General features: G+C 53.3%; 1 protein-coding gene and 1 long non-coding RNA gene across 3 annotated transcripts in view; one reads left to right on the top strand and one right to left on the bottom strand.

The window, feature by feature from the left end:
- Positions 1 to 2,822: 2,822 nt before the first annotated feature.
- LOC118381635 (glycogen phosphorylase, liver form-like) overlaps positions 2,823 to 23,253 on the top strand; it is a 55,190-nt gene continuing 34,759 nt past the window's right edge. The window contains exons 1-3 of the mRNA XM_052485370.1: positions 2,823 to 2,845; positions 4,607 to 4,766; positions 12,592 to 12,670. Of these exons, the coding sequence (XP_052341330.1) occupies positions 2,823 to 2,845; positions 4,607 to 4,766; positions 12,592 to 12,670 (262 nt within the window). The remainder of the gene's footprint in view (positions 2,846 to 4,606; positions 4,767 to 12,591; positions 12,671 to 23,253) is intronic.
- Positions 7,460 to 10,472, bottom strand: LOC127913509 (uncharacterized). Of its 2 annotated transcripts, none has more exons than XR_008085804.1 (3): positions 10,039 to 10,472; positions 8,236 to 8,297; positions 7,460 to 7,615 (listed from the first exon to the last, which is right to left on the bottom strand). It is a non-coding gene; the product is annotated as an uncharacterized LOC127913509 (long non-coding RNA). The 2 variants fall into 2 exon arrangements; XR_008085805.1 differs by lacking the exon at positions 7,460 to 7,615 and adding an exon at positions 7,801 to 7,956.

Here is a 23,253-nt window from a genome sequence, read left to right as displayed (position 1 = left end):
AAAGACAAAGATGGTAATTATCCTAGGAAGGCCAAGTAAAAAGATGGTAATTATCCTAGGATGTAGGCAAGTAAAGACAAAATGGTAAATCCTAGGACAAAGAGATGGTAATTATCCTAGGATGTAGGCCAAGTAAAGACAAAGATGGTAATTATCCTAGGATGTAGGCCAAGTAAAGACAAAGATGGTAATTATCCTAGGATGTAGGCCAAGTAAAGACAAAGATGGTAATTATCCTAGGATGTAGGCCAAGTAAAGACAAAGAAAGACAAGTAAAGAAAGATGGTAATTATCCTAGGATGTAGGCCAAGTAAAGACAAAGATGGTAATTATCCTAGGATGTAGGCCAAGTAAAGACAAAGATGGTAATTATCCTAGGATGTAGGCCAAGTAAAGACAAGTAAAGAAAGATGGTAATTATCCTAGGATGTAGGCCAAATAAAGACAAAGATGGTAATTATCCTAGGATGTAGGCCAAGTAAAGACAAAGATGGTAATTATCCTAGGATGTAGGCCAAGTAAAGACAAAGATGGTAATTATCCTAGGATGTAGGCCAAGTAAAGACAAAGATGGTAATTATCCTAGGATGTAGGCCAAGTAAAGACAAAGATGGTAATTATCCTAGGATGTAGGCCAAGTAAAGACAAAGATGGTAATTATCCTAGGATGTAGGCCAAGTAAAGACAAAGATGGTAATTATCCTAGGATGTAGGCCAAGTAAAGACAAAGATGGTAATTATCCTAGGGATGTAGGCCAAGTAAAGACAAAGATGGTAATTATCCTAGGATGTAGGCCAAGTAAAGACAAAGATGGTAATTATCCTAGGATGTAGGATAAAGACAAAGATGGCCAGGATGTAATAAAGACAAAGATGGTAAAGATGGTAATTAAGATGGTAAAGACAAAATTAATTATCCTAGGATGTAGGCCAAGTAAAGACAAAGATGGTAATTATCCTAGGATGTAGGCCAAGTAAAGACAAAGATGGTAATTATCCTAGGATGTAGGCCAAGTAAAGACAAAGATGGTAATTATCCTAGGATGTAGGCCAAGTAAAGACAAAGATGGTAATTATCCTAGGATGTAGGCCAAATAAAGACAAAGGTAATTATCCTAGGATGTAAAGACAAAGATGGTAATTATCCTAGGATGTAGGCCAAGTAAAGACAAAGATGGTAATTATCCTAGGATGTAGGCCAAGTAAAGACAAAGATGGTAATTATCCTAGGATGTAGGCCAAGTAAAGACAAAGATGGTAATTATCCTAGGATGTAGGCCAAGTAAAGACAAAGATGGTAATTATCCTAGGATGTAGGCCAAGTAAAGACAAAGATGGTAATTATCCTAGGATGTAGGCCAAGTAAAGACAAAGATGGTAATTATCCTAGGATGTAGGCCAAGTAAAGACAAAGATGGTAATTATATCCTAAAGGATGTAGGCCAAGTAAAGACAAAGATGGTAATTATAGGCCAAGTAAAGACAAAGATGGTAATTATCCTAGGATGTAGGCCAAGTAAAGATGGTAAAGATGGTACAAATTATCCTAGGATGTAGGCCAAGTAAAGACAAAGATGGTAATTATCCTAGGATGTACAAAGATGACAAAGATGGTAATTATCCTAGGATGTAGGCCAAGTAAAGACAAAGAAAGGATGGTAAGACAAAGATGGTATCCTAGGATGTAGGCCAAGTAAAGACAAAGATGGTAATTATCCTAGGATGTAGGCCAAAGGACAAGGCCAAGTAAAGACAAAGATGGTAATTATCCTAGGATGTAGGGCCAGACAAAAGACTAGGATGTAGGATGACAAAGATGGTAATTATCCTAGGATGTAGGCCAAGTAAAGACAAAGATGGTAATTATCCTAGGATGTAGGCCAAGTAAAGACAAAGATGGTAATTATCCTAGGATGTAGGCCAAGTAAAGACAAAGATAAAGTAATTATCCTAGGATGTAGGCCAAGTAAAGACAAAGATGGTATTATCCTAGGATGTAGGCCAAGTAAAGACAAAGATGGTAGTGGTCAAATTATCCTAGGATGTAGGCCAAGTAAAGACAAAGATGGTAATTATCCTAGGATGTAGGCCAAGTAAAGACCAAGATGGTAATTATCTTTCTAAAGACAAAGATGGTAATTATACTAGGATCCAGGCCAAGTAAAGACAAAGATGGTAATTATCTAGGATGTCCAGGCCAAGTAAAGACAAAAGATGGTAATTATCCTAGATGTCCAGGCCAAGTAAAGACAAAGATGGTAATTATCCTAGGATGTAGGCCAAGTAAAGACAAAGATGGTAATTATCCTAGGAGTTGTAGGCCAAGTAAAGACGTCAGAAAGATGGTAATTATCCTAGGATGAGTAAAGACAGAGATGGTAAATGTTGGAATAAGCATTGTATCCTAGGATGTAGGCCAAGTAAAAAGACAAAGATGGTCAACAATTATCCTAGGATGTAGGCCAAGTAAAGACAAAGATGGTATTTTATCCTAGGATGTAGGCCAAGTAAAGACAAAGATGGTAATTATCCTAGGATGTAGGCCAAGTAATAGACAAAGATGGTAATTATCCTAGGATCAAATAGGCCAAGTAAAGACAAAGATGGTAATTATCCTAGGATGTAGGTCAAGTAAAGACACATGGTTTATAGATGTAGGCCATTGGTCAATGAAGACGCAAAGATGGTAAGCAGATGTAGGCCAAGCGTAAAAGACAAAGATTGGTCAGGCCAAGTAAAGACAAGATTAATTATCACAGGATGGTAAAGACAAAGATGGTGTTATTGGATCACAGTAAAGACAAAGTGGTAATTATCCTAGGATGTCCTTTACCAAATACCAAAGGTAATTATCCACATGTGGACACATGTTATTGGTCACATACATGGTTAGCAGATGTTATTGGATGTAGGCCATGTTGGTTAAAGACAAAGATGTTATTGGTCCATAGGATGTTTTAGTAAAGACAAAGATGTAATGGTCACATACACATGGGTTAGTAAAGACAAAGATGGTATTATCCTAGGATTAAGTAAAGTCACATACTAGGATGGTTAGTAAAGACAAAGATGGTTATTGGTCACATACACAAGACAAAGAGCAGATGTTATTGGTCAATACACATCCTAGGATGTAGGCAGATGTTACAAAGATGGTCACATACAGGCCATGGTTAAAGATGTTATTGGTCAGGCCACACAAAGCAGATGTTATAGGGTCACATACACATGGTTATCCAGATGTTAGGGTCACAGTACAAACATGGTTATCAGATGTTATTGGTCACATACAAAGATGGTAATTACTAGCAGGATATTATTGCAGGTCAGTAAATACACGTGGTTAGCAGATGTTATTGGTCACATACACATGGTTAGATGTTATTGGTCACATACAAGATGGTATCCTAGGATGGATCAGTAAAGCAGATGTTATTGGTCACATACACAGGTTAGCAGATGATTGGTCACATACAGGATGGAGGCCAAGTAAAGCCAGATAATTATTGGTCACATACTGTGGTTAGCAGATGTTATTGGTCACATACACATGGTTAGCAGATGTTAATTGGTCACATACACGTGGTTAGCAGATATTATTGGTCACATTACGTGGTTAGCAGATGTTATTGGTCACATACACAGTGGTTAGCAGATGTTATTGGTCACATACACATGGTTAGCAGATGTTATTGGTCACATACACATGGTTAGCAAAGATGTCTATTATCACATTTTATAAAGATGTTAAAAATTGGTCAATATGATACTGTACAGATTAGAGGCCATGAACTGTCACATTAGAATATAGCAAATGTACAGATTAGAATATGGACTGTACAGATTAGAAGATGAACTGTACATATTAGAATATGAACTGTAACAGATTAGAATATGAAATGTACATTTTATTAGAATAATGAACTGTACAGATTAGAATATAGAACGGTACAGATTAGAATATGAACTGTACAGATTAGAATATGAACTGTACAGAGGATGTACAGATTAGAATATGAAATGTACAGATTAGAATATGAAATGTACAGATTAGAATATGAAATGTACAGATTAGAATATGAAATGTACAGATTAGAATATGAACTGTACAGATTAGAATATGAACTGTACAGATTAGAATATGAAATGTACAGATTAGAATATGAAATGTACAGATTAGAATATGAACTGTACAGATTAGAATATGAACTGTACAGATTAGAATATGAAATGTACAGATTAGAATATGAACTGTACAGATTAGAATATGAACTGTACAGATTAGAATATGAACGGTACAGATTAGAATATGAACGGTACAGATTAGAATATGAAATGTACAAATTAGAATATGAACTGTACAGATTAGAATATGAACTGTACAGATTAGAATATGAACTGTACAGATTAGAATATGAAATGTACAAATTAGAATATGAACTGTACAGATTAGAATATGAAATGTACAGATTAGAATATGAACTGTACAGATTAGAATATGAACTGTACAGATTAGAATATGAACTGCACAGATTAGAATAGGAACTGTACAGATTAGAATATGAAATGTACAGATTAGAATATGAACTAGATGAGAGGGATACAGTGCAGAAACTGAGTGTCGAGACGGAGCCACTGCTAAATGTTCCTGTTCTCCTGTCCAGCGGGTGTACTACCTCTCCCTGGAGTTCTACATGGGCAGGACCCTCCAGAACACCATGATTAACCTGGGGCTGCAGAACGCCTGTGACGAGGCCATCTACCAGGTGAGCTTGAACCTTATACACAGTCCACCAGGTGAGATGGAACTTTGTAGACAGTCTACCAGGTGAGCTTGAACCTTGTAGACTGTCTAACAGGTGAGATGGAACCTTGTTAGACAGTCTACCAGGTGAGATGGAACCTTGTTAGACAGTCTACCAGGTGAGATGGAACCTTGTAGACAGTGAGTGTACAAAACATTAGGAACACCTTCTTAATATTGAGTTGCATGCTCTTTTGCCCTCAGAACAGCCTCAATTCGTCAGGGACATGCACTCTATAAGGTGTCTAAAGCGTTCCACAGGGATGCTGGCCCATGTTGACTCTACAAGGTGTCTAAAGCGTTCCACAGGGATGCTGGCCCATGTTGACTCTACAAGGTGCAGATGTAAAGCGTTCACAGGGATGCTGGCCCATGAATTGACTCTACATGGTGAATTGAAATGTTCCACAGGGATGCTGGCCCATGTTGACTCTACATGGTGCAGATGAAAGCGTTCCACAGGGATGCTGGCCCATGTTGACTCTACATGGTGTTGCGACCCCACAGGGATGCTGGCCCATTGTTGACTCTACATGGTGTTGAACTGTTCCACAGGGATGCTGGCCCCATGTTGACTCTACAGGTGTCCAAAGAACGTTCCACAGGGATGCTGGCCCATGATTACTCTACAAGGTGTCTAAAGTTGAAATGTACAGGGATGCTGGCCCATGTTGACTCTACATGGTTAGAATAGCGTTCCACAGGATGAACTGCTGGCCCATGTTGACTCTACATGGTGTTGAAAGAAATGTTACATTAGGGATGCTGGCCCATGTTGACTCTACATGGTTAGAAAGAAATGTTACAGGGATGCTGGCCCATGTTGACTCTACATGGTGTTGAAAGCGTTCCACAGGGATGCTGGCCCATGTTGACTCTACAAGGTGTCTAAAGCGATTCCAAGGGATGCTGGCCCATGATTGACTCTACATGGTGTTGAAAGCGTTCCACAGGGATGCTGGCCCATGTTGACTCTAACTGGTGTTAGAATAGCTGTCCACAGGGATGCTGGCCCATGTTGACTCTACATGGTGTTGAAATGCCCACAGGGATGCTGGCCCATGTTGACTCTACATGGTGTTGAAAGCGTTCCACAGGGATGCTGGCCCATGTTGACTCTACATGGTGTTGAAAGCGTTCCACAGGGATGCTGGCCCATGTTGACTCTACATGGTGTTGAAAGCGTTCCACAGGGATGCTGGCCCATGTTGACTCTACAAGGTGTCTAAAGCGTTCCACAGGGATGCTGGCCCATGTTGACTCTACATGGTGTTGAAAGCGTTCCACAGGGATGCTGGCCCATGTTGACTCTACAAGGTGTTGAAAGCGTTCCACAGGGATGCTGGCCCATGTTGACTCTACATGGTGTTGAAAGCGTTCCACAGGGATGCTGGCCCATGTTGACTCTACATGGTGTTGAAAGCGTTCCACAGGGATGCTGGCCCATGTTGACTCTACATGGTGTTGAAAGCGTTCCACAGGGATGCTGGCCCATGTTGACTCTACCATGGTGTTCGTTCCACAGGGATGCTGGCCCATGTTGACTCTACAAGGTGTTGAAAGCGTTCCACAGGGATGCTGGCCCATGTTGACTCTACATGGTGTTGAAAGCGTTCCACAGGGATGCTGGCCCATGTTGACTCTACAAGGTGTTGAAAGCGTTCCACAGGGATGCTGGCCCATGTTGACTCTACATGGTGTTGAAAGCGTTCCACAGGGATGCTGGCCCATGTTGACTCTACAAGGTGTCTGAAAGCGTTCCACAGGGATGCTGGCCCATGTTGACTCTACATGGTGTTGAAAGCGTTCCACAGGGATGCTGGCCCATGTTGACTCTACAAGGTGTTGAAAGCGTTCCACAGGGATGCTGGCCCATGTTGACTCTACATGGTGTTGAAAGCGTTCCACAGGGATGCTGGCCCATGTTGACTCTACATGGTGTTGAAAGCGTTCCACAGGGATGCTGGCCCATGTTGACTCTACATGGTGTTGAAAGCGTTCCACAGGGATGCTGGCCCATGTTGACTCTACATGGTGTGAAAACCTTTGGGTGGTGGACCGTTCTTGATGCACACGGGAAACGGTTGAGCATAAAAAAAAAATTAAACTGTGTATAGGTGAGCTTGAACCTTATACACAGTCCACCAGGTGAGATGGAACCTTGTAGACAGTCTATCAGGTGAGATGGAACCTTGTAGACAGTCTACCAGGTGAGATGGACCCTTGTAGACAGTCTATCAGGTGAGATGGAACCTTGTAGACAGTCTACCAGGTGAGATGGAACCTTGTAGACAGTCTACCAGGTGAGATGGAACCTTGTAGACAGTCTACCAGGTGAGATGGAACCTTGTAGACAGTCTACCAGGTGAGATGGAACCTTGTAGACAGTCTATCAGGTGAGATGGAACCTTGTAGACAGTCTATCAGGTGAGATGGAACCTTGTAGACAGTCTACCAGGTGAGATGGAACCTTGTAGACAGTCTACCAGGTGAGATGGAACCTTGTAGACAGTCTACCAGGTGAGATGGAACCTTGTAGACAGTCTATCAGGTGAGATGGACCCTTGTAGACAGTCTATCAGGTGAGATGGAACCTTGTAGACAGTCTACCAGGTGAGATGGACCCTTGTAGACAGTCTATCAGGTGAGATGGAACCTTGTAGACAGTCTACCAGGTGAGATGGAACCTTGTAGACAGTCTATCAGGTGAGATGGACCCTTGTAGACAGTCTATCAGGTGAGATGGAACCTTGTAGACAGTCTACCAGGTGAGATGGACCCTTGTAGACAGTCTATCAGGTGAGATGGAACCTTGTAGACAGTCTACCAGGTGAGATGGAACCTTGTAGACAGTCTACCAGGTGAGATGGAACCCTTGTAGACAGTCTACCAGGTGAGATGGACCTTGTAGACAGTCTACCAGGTGAGATGGACCCTTGTAGACAGTCTACCAGGTGAGATGGAACCTTGTAGACAGTCTACCAGGTGAGATGGAACCTTGTAGACAGTCTACCAGGTGAGATGGAACCTTGTAGACAGTCTATCAGGTGAGATGGACCCTTGTAGACAGTCTATCAGGTGAGATGGAACCTTGTAGACAGTCTACCAGGTGAGATGGACCCTTGTAGACAGTCTATCAGGTGAGATGGAACCTTGTAGACAGTCTACCAGGTGAGATGGACCCTTGTAGACAGTCTACCAGGTGAGATGGAACCTTGTAGACAGTCTACCAGGTGAGATGGACCCTTGTAGACAGTCTACCAGGTGAGATGGAACCTTGTAGACAGTCTACCAGGTGAGATGGAACCTTGTAGACAGTCTACCAGGTGAGATGGAACCTTGTAGACAGTCTACCAGGTGAGATGGAACCTTGTAGACAGTCTACCAGGTGAGATGGAACCTTGTAGACAGTCTACCAGGTGAGATGGAACCTTGTAGACAGTCTATCAGGTGAGATGGACCCTTGTAGACAGTCTATCAGGTGAGATGGAACCTTGTAGACAGCCAGGTGAGATGGACCCTTGTAGACAGTCTATCAGGTGAGATGGACCCTTGTAGACAGTCTACCAGGTGAGATGGACCCTTGTAGACAGTCTATCAGGTGAGATGGACCCTTGTAGACAGTCTACCAGGTGAGATGGACCCTTGTAGACAGTCTATCAGGTGAGATGGAACCTTGTAGACAGTCTATCAGGTGAGATGGACCCTTGTAGACAGTCTACCAGGTGAGATGGACCCTTGTAGACAGTCTACCAGGTGAGATGGACCCTTGTAGACAGTCTATCAGGTGAGATGGAACCTTGTAGACAGTCTACCAGCCAGGTGAGATGGAACCTTGTAGACAGTCTATCAGGTGAGATGGACCCTTGTAGACAGTCTATCAGGTGAGATGGACCCTTGTAGACAGTCTATCAGGTGAGATGGACCCTTGTAGACAGTCTACCAGCCAGGTGAGATGGAACCTTGTTAGACAGTCTACCAGGTGAGATGGACCCTTGTAGACAGTCTATCAGGTGAGATGGACCCTTGTAGACAGTCTATCAGGTGAGATGGACCCTTGTAGACAGTCTATCAGGTGAGATGGACCCTTGTAGACAGTCTATCAGGTGAGATGGAACCTTGTAGACAGTCTATCAGGTGAGATGGACCCTTGTAGACAGTCTATCAGGTGAGATGGAACCTTGTAGACAGTCTACCAGCCAGGTGAGATGGAACCTTGTAGACAGTCTACCAGCCAGGTGAGATGGACCCTTGTAGACAGTCTATCAGGTGAGATGGACCCTTGTAGACAGTCTACCAGCCAGGTGAGATGGACCCTTGTAGACAGTCTACCAGTTGAGATGGACCCTTGTAGACAGTCTATCAGGTGAGATGGACCCTTGTAGACAGTCTACCAGCCAGGTGAGATGGACCCTTGTAGACAGTCTACCAGTTGAGATGGACCCTTGTAGACAGTCTATCAGGTGAGATGGAACCTTGTAGACAGTCTATCAGGTGAGATGGAACCTTGTAGACAGTCTACCAGGTGAGATGGACCCTTGTAGACAGTCTACCAGCCAGGTGAGATGGAACCTTGTAGACAGTCTACCAGCCAGGTGAGATGGAACCTTGTAGACAGTCTACCAGCCAGGTGAGATGGAACCTTGTAGACAGTCTACCAGCCAGGTGAGATGGAACCTTGTAGACAGTCTACCAGCCAGGTGAGATGGAACCTTGTAGACAGTCTACCAGCCAGGTGAGATGGAACCTTGTAGACAGTCTACCAGCCAGGTGAGATGGAACCTTGTAGACAGTCTACCAGCCAGGTGAGATGGAACCTTGTAGACAGTCTACCAGCCAGGTGAGATGGACCCTTGTAGACAGTCTAGCCAGGTGAGATGGAACCTTGTAGACAGTCTACCAGCCAGGTGAGATGGAACCTTGTAGACAGTCTACCAGCCAGGTGAGATGGAACCTTGTAGACAGTCTACCAGCCAGGTGAGATGGAACCTTGTAGACAGTCTACCAGCCAGGTGAGATGGAACCTTGTAGACAGTCTACCAGCCAGGTGAGATGGAACCTTGTAGACAGTCTACCAGCCAGGTGAGATGGAACCTTGTAGACAGTCTACCAGCCAGGTGAGATGGAACCTTGTAGACAGTCTACCAGCCAGGTGAGATGGAACCTTGTAGACAGTCTACCAGCCAGGTGAGATGGAACCTTGTAGACAGTCTACCAGCCAGGTGAGATGGAACCTTGTAGACAGTCTACCAGCCAGGTGAGATGGAACCTTGTAGACAGTCTACCAGCCAGGTGAGATGGACCCTTGTAGACAGTCTACCAGCCAGGTGAGATGGAACCTTGTAGACAGTCTACCAGCCAGGTGAGATGGAACCTTGTAGACAGTCTACCAGCCAGGTGAGATGGAACCTTGTAGACAGTCTACCAGCCAGGTGAGATGGAACCTTGTAGACAGTCTACCAGCCAGGTGAGATGGAACCTTGTAGACAGTCTACCAGCCAGGTGAGATGGAACCTTGTAGACAGTCTACCAGCCAGGTGAGATGGAACCTTGTAGACAGTCTACCAGCCAGGTGAGATGGACCCTTGTAGACAGTCTACCAGTTGAGATGGACCCTTGTAGACAGTCTATCAGGTGAGATGGACCCTTGTAGACAGTCTACCAGCCAGGTGAGATGGAACCTTGTAGACAGTCTACCAGCCAGTTGAGATGGAACCTTGTAGACAGTCTATCAGGTGAGATGGAACCTTGTAGACAGTCTACCAGGTGAGATGGACCCTTGTAGACAGTCTACCAGCCAGGTGAGATGGAACCTTGTAGACAGTCTACCAGCCAGGTGAGATGGAACCTTGTAGACAGTCTACCAGCCAGGTGAGATGGAACCTTGTAGACAGTCTACCAGCCAGGTGAGATGGAACCTTGTAGACAGTCTACCAGCCAGGTGAGATGGAACCTTGTAGACAGTCTACCAGCCAGGTGAGATGGAACCTTGTAGACAGTCTACCAGCCAGGTGAGATGGAACCTTGTAGACAGTCTACCAGCCAGGTGAGATGGAACCTTGTAGACAGTCTACCAGCCAGGTGAGATGGAACCCTTGTAGACAGTCTACCAGCCAGGTGAGATGGAACCTTGTAGACAGTCTACCAGCCAGGTGAGATGGAACCTTGTAGACAGTCTACCAGCCAGGTGAGATGGAACCTTGTAGACAGTCTACCAGCCAGGTGAGATGGAACCTTGTAGACAGTCTACCAGCCAGGTGAGATGGAACCTTGTAGACAGTCTACCAGCCAGGTGAGATGGAACCTTGTAGACAGTCTACCAGCCAGGTGAGATGGAACCTTGTAGACAGTCTACCAGCCAGGTGAGATGGAACCTTGTAGACAGTCTACCAGCCAGGTGAGATGGAACCTTGTAGACAGTCTACCAGCCAGGTGAGATGGAACCTTGTAGACAGTCTACCAGCCAGGTGAGATGGAACCTTGTAGACAGTCTACCAGCCAGGTGAGATGGAACCTTGTAGACAGTCTACCAGCCAGGTGAGATGGACCCTTGTAGACAGTCTACCAGCCAGGTGAGATGGAACCTTGTAGACAGTCAGGTGAGATGGACAGTCTACCAGCCAGGTGAGATGGACCCTTGTAGACAGTCTCTACTTGTAGACAGCTATCAGGTGAGATGGACCCTTGTAGACAGTCTACCAGCCAGGTGAGATGGACCCTTGTAGACAGTCTACCAGCCAGGTGAGATGGACCTTGTAGACAGTCTATCAGGTGAGATGGACCCTTGTAGACAGTCTACCAGACAGTCTACCAGGTGAGATGGAACCTTGTAGACAGTCTACCAGCCAGGTGAGATGGAACCTTGTAGACAGTCTACCAGCCAGGTGAGATGGAACCTTGTAGACAGTCTACCAGCCAGGTGAGATGGACCCTTGTAGACAGTCTACCAGCCAGGTGAGATGGAACCTTGTAGACAGTCTACCAGCCAGGTGAGATGGAACCTTGTAGACAGTCTACCAGCCAGGTGAGATGGAACCTTGTAGACAGTCTACCAGCCAGGTGAGATGGAACCTTGTAGACAGTCTACCAGCCAGGTGAGATGGAACCTTGTAGACAGTCTACCAGTTGAGATGGAACCTTGTAGACAGTCTACCAGGTGAGATGGAACCTTGTAGACAGTCTACCAGCCAGGTGAGATGGACCTGAGAGATGTCAGGGACACACTGGCATGTCTGCAGGCAGAAACGACTAGTGCCGCAGGCAAACGAGCTCTCTTATAAGAGACAGACTTTCTCAAGAACTGTGACAGCATGACTAATACACAACCTCAGTCATTACTTTTATCAACTTTGATTGTCAACTAATGCATGAGCTCAAACACATTATTGGACACTATAAAAACCTAGTTTACACCTTGCGTACACAACGCAAGAACGCTTCGCAAGATGGCGATCCTGCACAGAGGTATGAATTGCAGGACTGAACATGTCTGCGTAGCTTTGCTAAGCTACGCAACGCTATTTAGGGTAGCTACTTGTGGGGTATAAACTAGCCTTTAATATGTTGTCCTTCTGTAGCAGAGTTGGTAGAGCATGGCGCTTGTAACGCCAGGGTAGTGGGTTCGATTCCCGGGACCACCCATACGTAGAATGTATGCACACATGACTGTAAGTCGCTTTGGATAAAAGCGTCTGCTAAATGGCATATATTATTATATTATTATTATATATGGGACTGTGAGTTGAGCGAACTGAATTTGAGTTGTTTTTTTTATGTCTGTCATGTAGCTGGGTTTGGACATGGAGGATCTGGAGGAGATGGAGGAGGATGCAGGGCTGGGGAACGGAGGCCTGGGCAGACTGGCAGGTACAGTACCAAGATCCATGTGTCTGTCTGTCTGTCAGTGTGTGTTAGGATGCTGTTGGCTCACCAGAACAGGAAGTTTACTCAACCCTAGGAGGCTGCTGTTGGCTCACCAGAACAGGAAGTTTACTCAACCCTAGGAGGCTGCTGTTGGCTCACCAGAACAGGAAGTTTACTCAACCTAGAAGGCTGCTGTTGGCTGGCTGTCCGCATCAACGCAAGGAGGCTGTCCAGCACGAGGAGACTGTCCCGCCCCACCCCCACCACCACCAGGAGGCTGTCCCGCCCCACCACCCACCAGGAGGCTGTCCCGCCCCACCACCACCACTAGGAGGCTGTCCCGCCCCACCACCACCAGGAGGCTGTCCCGCCGCCCCACCACCACCACAGGAGGCTGTCCCGCCCCACCACCACCACTAGGAGGCTGTCCCGCCCCACCACCACCACTAGGAGGCTGTCCCGCCCCACCACCACCACCACTAGGAGGCTGTCCGCCCACCACCACCACCAGGAGGCTGTCCCGCCCCCCCCACCACCACCAGGAGGCTGTCCCCCCCCACCACCACCACTAGGAGGCTGTCCCGCCCCCCACCACCACCACCAGGAGGCTGTCCCGCCCCACCACCACCACCAGGAGGCTGTCCCGCCCCACCACCACCACCAGGAGGCTGTCCCCCCCCCACCACCACCACTAGGAGGCTGTCCGCCCCACCACCACCACCAGGAGGCTGTCCCGCCCCACCACCACCAGGAGGCTGTCCCGCCCCCACCACCACCACTAAGAGGCTGTCCACCCCACCACCACCACCAGGAGGCTGTCCCGCCCCACCACCACCACTAGGAGGCTGTCCCGCCCCACCACCACCAGGAGGCTGTCCCGCCCCACCACCACCACTAGGAGGCTGTCCGCCCCACCACCACCACCAGGAGGCTGTCCCGCCCCACCACCACCAGGAGGCTGTCCCGCCCCACCACCACCACTAAGAGGCTGTCCACCCCACCACCACCACCAGGAGGCTGTCCCGCCCCCACCACCACCACTAGGAGGCTGTCGCCCCCACCACCACCACTAGGAGGCTGTCCCGCCCCACCACCACCACTAAGAGGCTGTCCCACCCCACCACCACCACCAGGAGGCTGTCCCCCCCACCACCACCACCACTAGGAGGCTGTCCGCCCCACCACCACCACCAGGAGGCTGTCCCGCCCCACCACCACCACTAGGAGGCTGTCCGCCCCACCACCACCACCAGGAGGCTGTTCCGCCCCACCACCACCACCAGGAGGCTGTCCGCCCCCCCACCACCACCACCAGGAGGCTGTCCCCCCCCACCACCACCACCACTAGGAGGCTGTCCTCCCCCCACCACTACCAGGAGGCTGTCCGCCCCACCACCACCACTAGGAGGCTGTCCGCCCCACCACTACCAGGAGGCTGTCCGCCCCACCACCACCACCAGGAGGCTGTCCGCCCCCCCCACCACCACCACTAGGAGGCTGTCCGCCCCACCACCACCACCAGGAGGCTGTCCGCCCCACCACCACCACAAGGAGGCTGTCCGCCCCACCACCACCAGGAGGCTGTTCCGCCCCACCACCACTAGGAGGCTGTTCCGCCCCACCACCACCATCACTAGGAGGCTGTCCCGCCCCACCACCACCACTAGGAGGCTGTCCGCCCCACCACCACCCAGGAGGCTGTCCGCCCCCCCCACCACCACCACCACTAGGAGGCTGTCCCGCCCCCACCACCACCACTAGGAGGCTGTCCCGCCCCCACCACCACCACTAGGAGGCTGTCCCGCCCCACCACCACCACTAGGAGGCTGTCCCGCCCCACCACCACCACCAGGAGGCTGTCCCGCCCCACCACCACCACCACCACCAGGAGGCTGTCCCGCCCCACCACCACCACCACCAGGAGGCTGTCCCGCCCCACCACCACCACCAGGAGGCTGTCCCGCCCCACCACCACCACCACTAAGAGGCTGTCCGCCCCACCACCACCACCACCACCACTAGGAGGCTGTCCCGCCCCACCACCACCACCACCACCACTAGGAGGCTGTCCGCCCCACCACCACCACCACTAGGAGGCTGTCCCTCCCCACCACCACCACCACTAGGAGGCTGTCCCGCCCCACCACCACCACCACTAGGAGGCTGTCCCGCCCCACCACCACCACCACCACCACTAGGAGGCTGTCCGCCCCACCACCACCACCACTAGGAGGCTGTCCCCCCACCACCACCACCACTAGGAGGCTGTCCCACCCCACCACCACCACCACGACTAGGAGGCTGTCCCGCCCCACCACCACCACCACTAGGAGGCTGTCCCGCCCCACCACCACCACCACTAAGAGGCTGTCCGCCCCACCACCACCACTAGGAGGCTGTCCCCCCCACCACCACCACCACTAGGAGGCTGTCCCCCCCACCACCACCACCACTAGGAGGCTGTCCCTCCCCACCACCACCACCACTAGGAGGCTGTCCCTCCCCCACCACCACCACTAGGAGGCTGTCCGCCCCACCACCACCACCAGGAGGCTGTCCCCTCCCCACCACCACCACTAGGAGGCTGTCCCTCCCCACCACCACCACTAGGAGGCTGTCCCCCCCCACCACCACCACTAAGAGGCTGTCCACCCCACCACCACCACTAGGAGGCTGTCCCGCCCCACCACCACCACTAGGAGGCTGTCCGCCCCACCACCACCACCAGGAGGCTGTCCTCCTCCCCACCACCACCACCACAAGGAGGCTGTTCCGCCCCACCACCACCACCACTAGGAGGCTGCCTGCCCCACCACCACCACTAGGAGGCTGTTCCGCCCCACCACCACCACCACTAAGAGGCTGTCCGCCCCCACCACCACCAGGAGGCTGTCCCGCCCCACCACCACCACTAGGAGGCTGTCCAGCCCCACCACCACCACTAGGAGGCTGTCCGCCCCACCACCACCACCAGGAGGCTGTCCCGCCCCACCACCACCACCACCACCAGGAGGCTGTCCCGCCCCACCACCACCACCACCACCACCACCAGGAGGCTGTCCCGCCCCACCACCACCACCAGGAGGCTGTCCCGCCCCACCACCACCACCACCACTAGGAGGCTGTCCGCCCCACCACCACCACCAGGAGGCTGTCCCGCCCCACCACCACCACCACCACCACCAGGAGGCTGTCCCGCCCCACCACCACCACCACCAGGAGGCTGTCCCGCCCCCACCACCACCACCAGGAGGCTGTCCCCCCACCACCACCACCACCACTAGGAGGCTGTCCCTTACCCCACCACCACCACTAAGAGGCTGTCCCCCACCACCCACCACCACTAGGAGGCTGTCCGCCCCACCACCACCACCACTAGGAGCCTGTCCCCCCACCACCACCACTAGGAGGCTGTCCGCCCCACCACCACCACCACTAGAGGCTGTCCCTCCCCACCACCACCACCACTAGGAGGCTGTCCCCCCCACCACCACCACCACCACTAGGAGGCTGTCCCACCCCCACCACCACCACCACTAGGAGGCTGTCCCTCCCCACCACCACCACCACTAGGAGGCTGTCCCTCCCCACCACCACCACCACTAAGAGGCTGTCCCCGCCACCACCACCACCACCACCACCAGAGGCTGTCCGCCCCACCACCACCACCACTAGGAGGCTGTCCCGCCCCACCACCACCACTAGGAGGCTGTCCGCCCCACCACCACCACCACTAGGAGGCTGTCCCTCCCCACCACCACCACCACTAGGAGGCTGTCCCTCCCCACCACCACCACCACTAGGAGGCTGTCCCTCCCCACCACCACCACCACTAGGAGGCTGTCCCGCCCCACCACCACCACCACTAGGAGGCTGTCCCTCCCCACCACCACCACCACTAGGAGGCTGTCCCTCCCCACCACCACCACTAGGATGCCTGTCCGCCCCACCACCACCACCAGGAGGCCTGTCCCCCCACCACCACCACTAGGAGGCTGTCCCTCAGGTGAGATGGACCCTTGTAGACAGTCTACCACCAGGTGAGATGGACCCTCCCCACCAGTCTACCAGGTGAGATGGCTGTAGACAGCCCCCCACCACCACCACTGAGATGGTCCTTGCCCCACCAGGTGAGATGGAACCTTGTAGAGGCTGTCCCTCCCCACCACTTGTAGACAGTCTATCAGGTGAGATGGCCCCACCACCACCACTAGAGGCTGTCCCTACCAGGTGAGATGGACCCCCACCAGTCACCACTGAGAGGCTGTCCCACCACCACCACCACCAGTCCACCACCACCACGAGGAGGATGGTCCCTCCCCAGACAGTCCACCACAGGTGGATGTCCCTCCCCCCACCACCACCACCACTCAGGTGGATGGACCCTCCCCACCACCACCACCACCAGGTGAGAGGCTGGTCCCAGTTGAGATGGACCCACCACCACCAGTCTACCAGGTGAGATGGACCCACCAGTCCACCAGGTGAGATGGACAGTCTACCAGGTGAGATGGACCCTTGTAGACAGTCCAGGTTGTAGACAGTCTACCAGGTGAGATGGACCCTTGTAGACAGTCTATCAGGTGAGATGCCCCCCACCAGACAGTCACCAGGTGAGGATGGACCCTCCCCACCACAGTCCACCAGCCAGGTGGATGGTCCCTCCCCACCACCACCACCACCATCAGGTGGATGGTCCCTCCCCAGACCAGTCTACCAGCCAGGTGAGATGTCCCCTCCCCACCAGACAGTCTATCAGGTGAGATGGAACCACCAGACCACCACCACCACCAGATGGAGCCTGTCCCTCCCCACTTGTAGACAGTCCACCACCCAGGTGAGAGACAGTCTAGCCAGGTCCGATGGACCCCAGACAGTCCACCAGGAGGATGGTCCCTTGCCCCACCAGTCTATCAGGAGGATGGACCCTTGTAGACAGTCTACCAGCCAGGTGAGATGGACCCTTGTAGACACCACCAGTTGAGATGGACCCCAGTCCAGGTGAGATGGACCCTTGCCCCACCACAGTCTACCAGCCAGGTGAGATGGCTGTAGCCCCCACCACCAGTTGAGATGGACCCTTGTAGACAGTCTATCAGGTGAGATGGAACCCCCACCACAGTCTACCAGTGATGGACCCTGTAGACAGTCTACCAGGTGAGATGGACCACCACCAGGAGTCTATCAGGTGAGATGGACCCCTTGTAGAGGCTGTCTACCAGCCAGGTGAGATGGACCCTTGTAGAGGCTGTCCAGGTGAGATGGACCACCCACCACCATCAGGAGGATGGACCCCACCACCACCACCAGCCAGGGAGGCTGTCCCGCCCCCACCACCACCACCACCACTCAGAGAGGCTGTCCCGCCCCCACCACCAGTCCACTCAGAGGCTGAGATGGCCCTTGTAGACAGTCACTCAGGTGAGATGGACCCTTGTAGACCAGTCTACCAGGTGAGATGGCTTGTCCGCCCCACCAGCCAGGTGAGATGGAGGCTTGTAGACCAGTCCATAGATGGGTGAGATGGCCCACCAGTCCACCACCACTAGGAGGCTGGACCCTCCCCACCACCAGTCACCAGGATGCTGGTCCTTGTAGACAGTCTACCACCAGATGGACCCTTGTAGACAGTCCCCACCAGGTGAGATGGACCCTTGAGGCTGTCCTCCCCACCACCAGATGGAGGCTGTCCCGCCCCACCACCACCACTAAGAGGCTGAGACCCCAGTGAGATGGTCCACCCCCACCACCAGTCTACCAGGTGAGATGGAACCCGCCCCACCACCAGTCTATCAGGTGGATGGAACCACCACTAGGCTGTGGTAGACACCACCACCACCAGTCTACCAGGCTGAGATGGCCCCCCAGTCTACCAGTGAGGATGGACCACCGCCCCACCACCACCACCACTAAGATGGACCCCTTGTAGACAGTCAGGAGGATGGCCCCAGACCAGGTGAGATGGAACCTGTCCCGCCCCACCACTACCACCAGGTGAGATGGAACCTGTCCAGCCCCACCCCCAGTCCAGGTGAGATGGAACCACAGTCTACCAGCCAGGAGGATGGACCCGCCCCACCACCAGTCCACCACCACCAGAGGCCCCACCACCACCAGTCCACCACCACCAGGTGAGATGGTCCTTGTAGACAGTCTACCAGCCAGGTGAGATGGTCCCTTGCCCCCCAGTCTACCACCAGGTGAGATGGAACCTTGTAGACAGTCCACCACCAGGTGGATGGACCCTTGCCCACCAGTCCACCACCAGGTGAGATGGAACCTTGGAGGCAGTCCCAGCCAGGTGAGATGGAACCTTGTAGACAGTCTACCAGCCAGGTGAGATGGCTTGTAGCCACCAGTCCACCACCAGGTGAGATGGACCCTTGTAGACAGTCTACCAGCCAGGTGAGATGGACCTTGTAGACAGTCCCACCAGATGGACCACTTGTAGACAGTCTACCAGTGAGATGGAACCAGGAGGTGTCCCAGTCACCACCACCATGGACCACTAAGAGACAGTCTACCACCAGGTGAGATGGACCTTGTAGACAGTCTCCAGCAGGTGAGATGGACCCCACCACCACCACCAGGTGAGATGGACCTGTAGACAGTCACCAGCCACCACTGAGGATGGAACCCGCCCACCACCACCAGTCTACCAGGTGAGATGGTCCCCTTGTAGACAGTCTACCAGCCAGGTAGGAGGCTGTCCCTCCCCCCAGACAGTCTACCAGCCAGGTGGAGGAACCTTGTCCAGTCACCAGCCAGGTGAGATGGCTGTAGACAGTCTACCACCAGGTGAGATGGAACCTGTCCCAGTCTACCACCAGGTGAGATGGAACCTTGTAGACAGTCTACCAGAGGTGTCCCTCCCCACCAGATGGACCCTTGTCCTCCCCACCAGTCTACCAGCCAGGTGGATGGAACCTTGTAGACAGTCTACCAGCCAGGTGAGATGGACCCCAGACAGTCTACCAGCCAGGTGAGATGGCTGTAGACAGTCTACCAGCCAGGTGAGATGGACCCTTGTAGACAGTCTACCAGCCAGGTGGATGGAACCTTGTAGACAGTCTACAGCCAGGTGAGATGGACCCTTGTAGACAGTCCACCACCAGCCAGGTGAGATGGACCCTCCCCAGACAGTCAGGTTGACCACCACCAGGTGAGATGGAACCCTGTAGACAGTCTACCAGCCAGGTGAGATGGAGGCTGTGTCACCACCACCACCACCACACCACCACCAGGTGGATGGTCCCTCCCCACCACAGTCTACCAGCCAGGTGAGATGGACCCTTGTAGACTCCCCACCACCAGTTGAGATGGAGGCTGTCCCTCCCCACCACCACCACTACCAGGGAGGCTGATGGACCCTTGTAGACCACCAGCCAGGAGAGATGGACCCCACCAGTCCACCAGCCAGGTGAGATGGAACCTTGTCCCAGTCACCACCAGGTGAGATGGACCCTTGTCCCACCACCACCACCACCAGGTGAGCTGGACCCCACCACCACCAGTTGAGATGGACCCTTGTCCAGTCTACCACCAGGTGAGATGGACCCTTGTAGACAGTCTACCAGCCAGGAGATGGACCAGACAACCAGGTGGATGGCTGTAGACAGTCTACCAGCCAGGTGAGATGGAACCTTGTAGACCAGTCCACCAGCCAGGAGGATGGACCCTTGTAGACAGTCCACCAGCCAGGAGGAGATGGAACCCTTGTAGACAGTCTACCAGCCAGGTGAGATGGAACCTTGTAGACAGTCCACCAGCCAGGTGAGATGGAACCACCAGACAGTCTACCAGCCAGGTGAGATGGAACCCCACCAACCACTTGTAGACAGTCTACCAGCCAGGTGAGGATGGAACCTCCCCAGACAGTCCACCACCAGGAGAGATGGATCCCCCCCCAGACAGTCCACCAGGAGGCTGGAACCCCAGACAGTCCACCAGGTGGGAGGCTGTCCTTGTAGACAGTCTACCAGCCAGGTGAGATGGACCTGAGAGACCACCACCACCACTGGCATGTCTGCACCACCACCACCACTAGGACTAGTGCCCACCACCACCACTAGGAGGCTCTCTCCCCACCACCAGACTTTCTCAAGAACTGTGACAGCATGACTAATCCACTCAGTCATTACTTTTACCACCACTTTGATTGTCCCACCACCACCATAGGAGGCTGTCCGCCCCACCACCACCATGAGCTCAAACCACCACCATTGGACACTATCCTAGTTTACACCACCACACACGCTGTCCCCCCCACCACCACCACCAAAGAGGCTGTCCTGCACCAGAGGTATGGTGCAGGACTGAACTGTCCGCCCCCACCACCAGCCCTAGAGGCTACAGCCCCACCACGCTATTTAGGGTAGCTACTTGTGGGGTCCCTAGCCTTTAATACCACAAGGAGGCTGTGCCCACCACCAGTTGGAGAGCTGTCCGCCCACCACCACCAGGGTAGGAGGTTCCGCCCCGGGACCACCCATAGGAGAATGTCCCGCCCACATGACTGTAAGTAGGAGGCTTTGGATAAAAGTGTCTGCTAAATGGCATATATTATTATATTATTATTATATATGGGACTGTCCGCCCACCACCACCAGGAGGCTGTTCCGACCACTGAATTTAGGTTGTTTTTATGTCTGTCATGTAGCTGGGTTTGGACATGGAGGATCTGGAGGAGCCACCAGGAGGATGCAGGGCTGGGAGGAGGCCTGGGCAGACTGGCAGGTACAGTACCAAGATCCAGGCTGTGTCTGTCTGTCTGTCAGTGTGTGTTAGGATGCTGTTGGCTCCCAGAACAGGAAGTTTACTCAACCCTAGGAGGCTGCTGTTGGCTCACCACCACCACCAGGAAGTTTACTCACCACCCTAGGAGGCTGCTGTTGGCTCACCAGAACAGGAGTTTACTCAACCTACCACCAGGCTGCTGTTGGCTGGCTGTCCACCACCACCGCACCAGGAGGCTGTCCAGCACCAGGGGAGGCTGTCCCGCCCCACCCCACCACCACCAGGAGGCTGTCCCCCCCACCACCACCAGGAGGCTGTCCCGCCCCACCACCACCACTAGGAGGCTGTCCCCGCCCCACCACCACCACTAGGAGGCTGTCCCCTCCCCACCACCACCACCACCAGGAGGCTGTCCCACCCCCACCACCACAACCAGGAGGCTGTCCCTCCCGCCCCACCACCACCACTAGGAGGCTGTCCCGCCCCACCACCACCACCACTAGGAGGCTGTCCGCCCCACCACCACGACCACCACCACCAGGAGGCTGTCCCGCCCCACCACCACTACCAGGAGGCTGTCCGCCCCACCACCACCACCACCACTAGGAGGCTGTCCCCCCACCACCACCACCACTAGGAGGCTGTCCGCCTCACCACCACCAGGAGGCTGTCCCGCCCCACCACCACACCAGGAGGCTGTCCCACCCCACCCCACCACCACCACTAGGAGGCCCCACCCTCCACCACCACCACCACCACCACCACTAGGAGGCTGTCCCCCCCACCACCACCACCACTAGGAGGCTGTCCCTCCCCAACACCACCACCACTAGGAGGCTGCCCCGCCCCACCACCACCACCACTAGGAGGCTGTCCCACCCCACCACCACCACCACCACCACTAGGAGGCTGTCCCCCACCACCACCACCACCACTAGGAGGCTGTCCCCCCCCACCACCACCACCACCACTAGGAGGCTGTCCCTCCCCACCACCACCACCACTAGGAGGCTGTCCCCCCCCACCACCACCACCACCACTAGGAGGCTGTCCACCCCACCACCCCCCACCACCACCACCACTAGGAGGCTGTCCCCTCCCCACCACCACCACCACTAGGAGGCTGTCCCCGCCACCACCACCACCACTAGGAGGCTGTCCTCCCCCACCACCACCACCACTAGGGCTGTCCACCCCACCACCACCACTAGGAGGCTGTCCCTCCCCACCACCACCACCACTAGGAGGCTGTCCCTCCCCACCACCACCACCACCACTAGGAGGCTGTCCCTCCCCACCACCACCACCACTAGGAGGCTGTCCCCCCACCACCACCACCACTAGGAGGCTGTCCCCTACCACCACCACCACCACTAGGAGGCTGTCCGCCCCACCACCACCACAAGGAGGCTGTCCCCACCCCACCACCACCACCACTAGGAGGCTGTCCCCACCACCACCACTAGGAGGCTGTCCGCCCACCACCACCACCACCACCACTAGGAGGCTGTACACCACCACCACCCTGTCCCCACCACCACCACCACTAGGAGGCTGTCCCGCCCCACCACCACTACCACAGGAGGCTGTCCCCTACCACCACCACCACCACCACCACTAGGAGGCTGTCGCCCCACCACCACCACTAGGAGGCTGTTACCACCACCACCACCACCACCACCACCACCACCATCACTAGGAGGCTGTCCGCCCACCACCACAACTAGGAGGCTGTACCACCACCACCACCACCACCACCACCAGGAGGCTGTCCCCGCCCCACCACCCCACCACCACCACCCAGGAGGCTGTCCCGCCCACCACCACCACCAGGAGGCTGTCCCTACCCC

Source organism: Oncorhynchus keta, chromosome 29, assembly GCF_023373465.1.
Source record: "Oncorhynchus keta strain PuntledgeMale-10-30-2019 chromosome 29, Oket_V2, whole genome shotgun sequence".
Lineage (NCBI taxonomy): Eukaryota > Metazoa > Chordata > Actinopteri > Salmoniformes > Salmonidae > Oncorhynchus > Oncorhynchus keta.
Note: the sequence above shows the minus strand (reverse complement) of the source record. Positions and strands in the feature narration are given on the sequence as shown.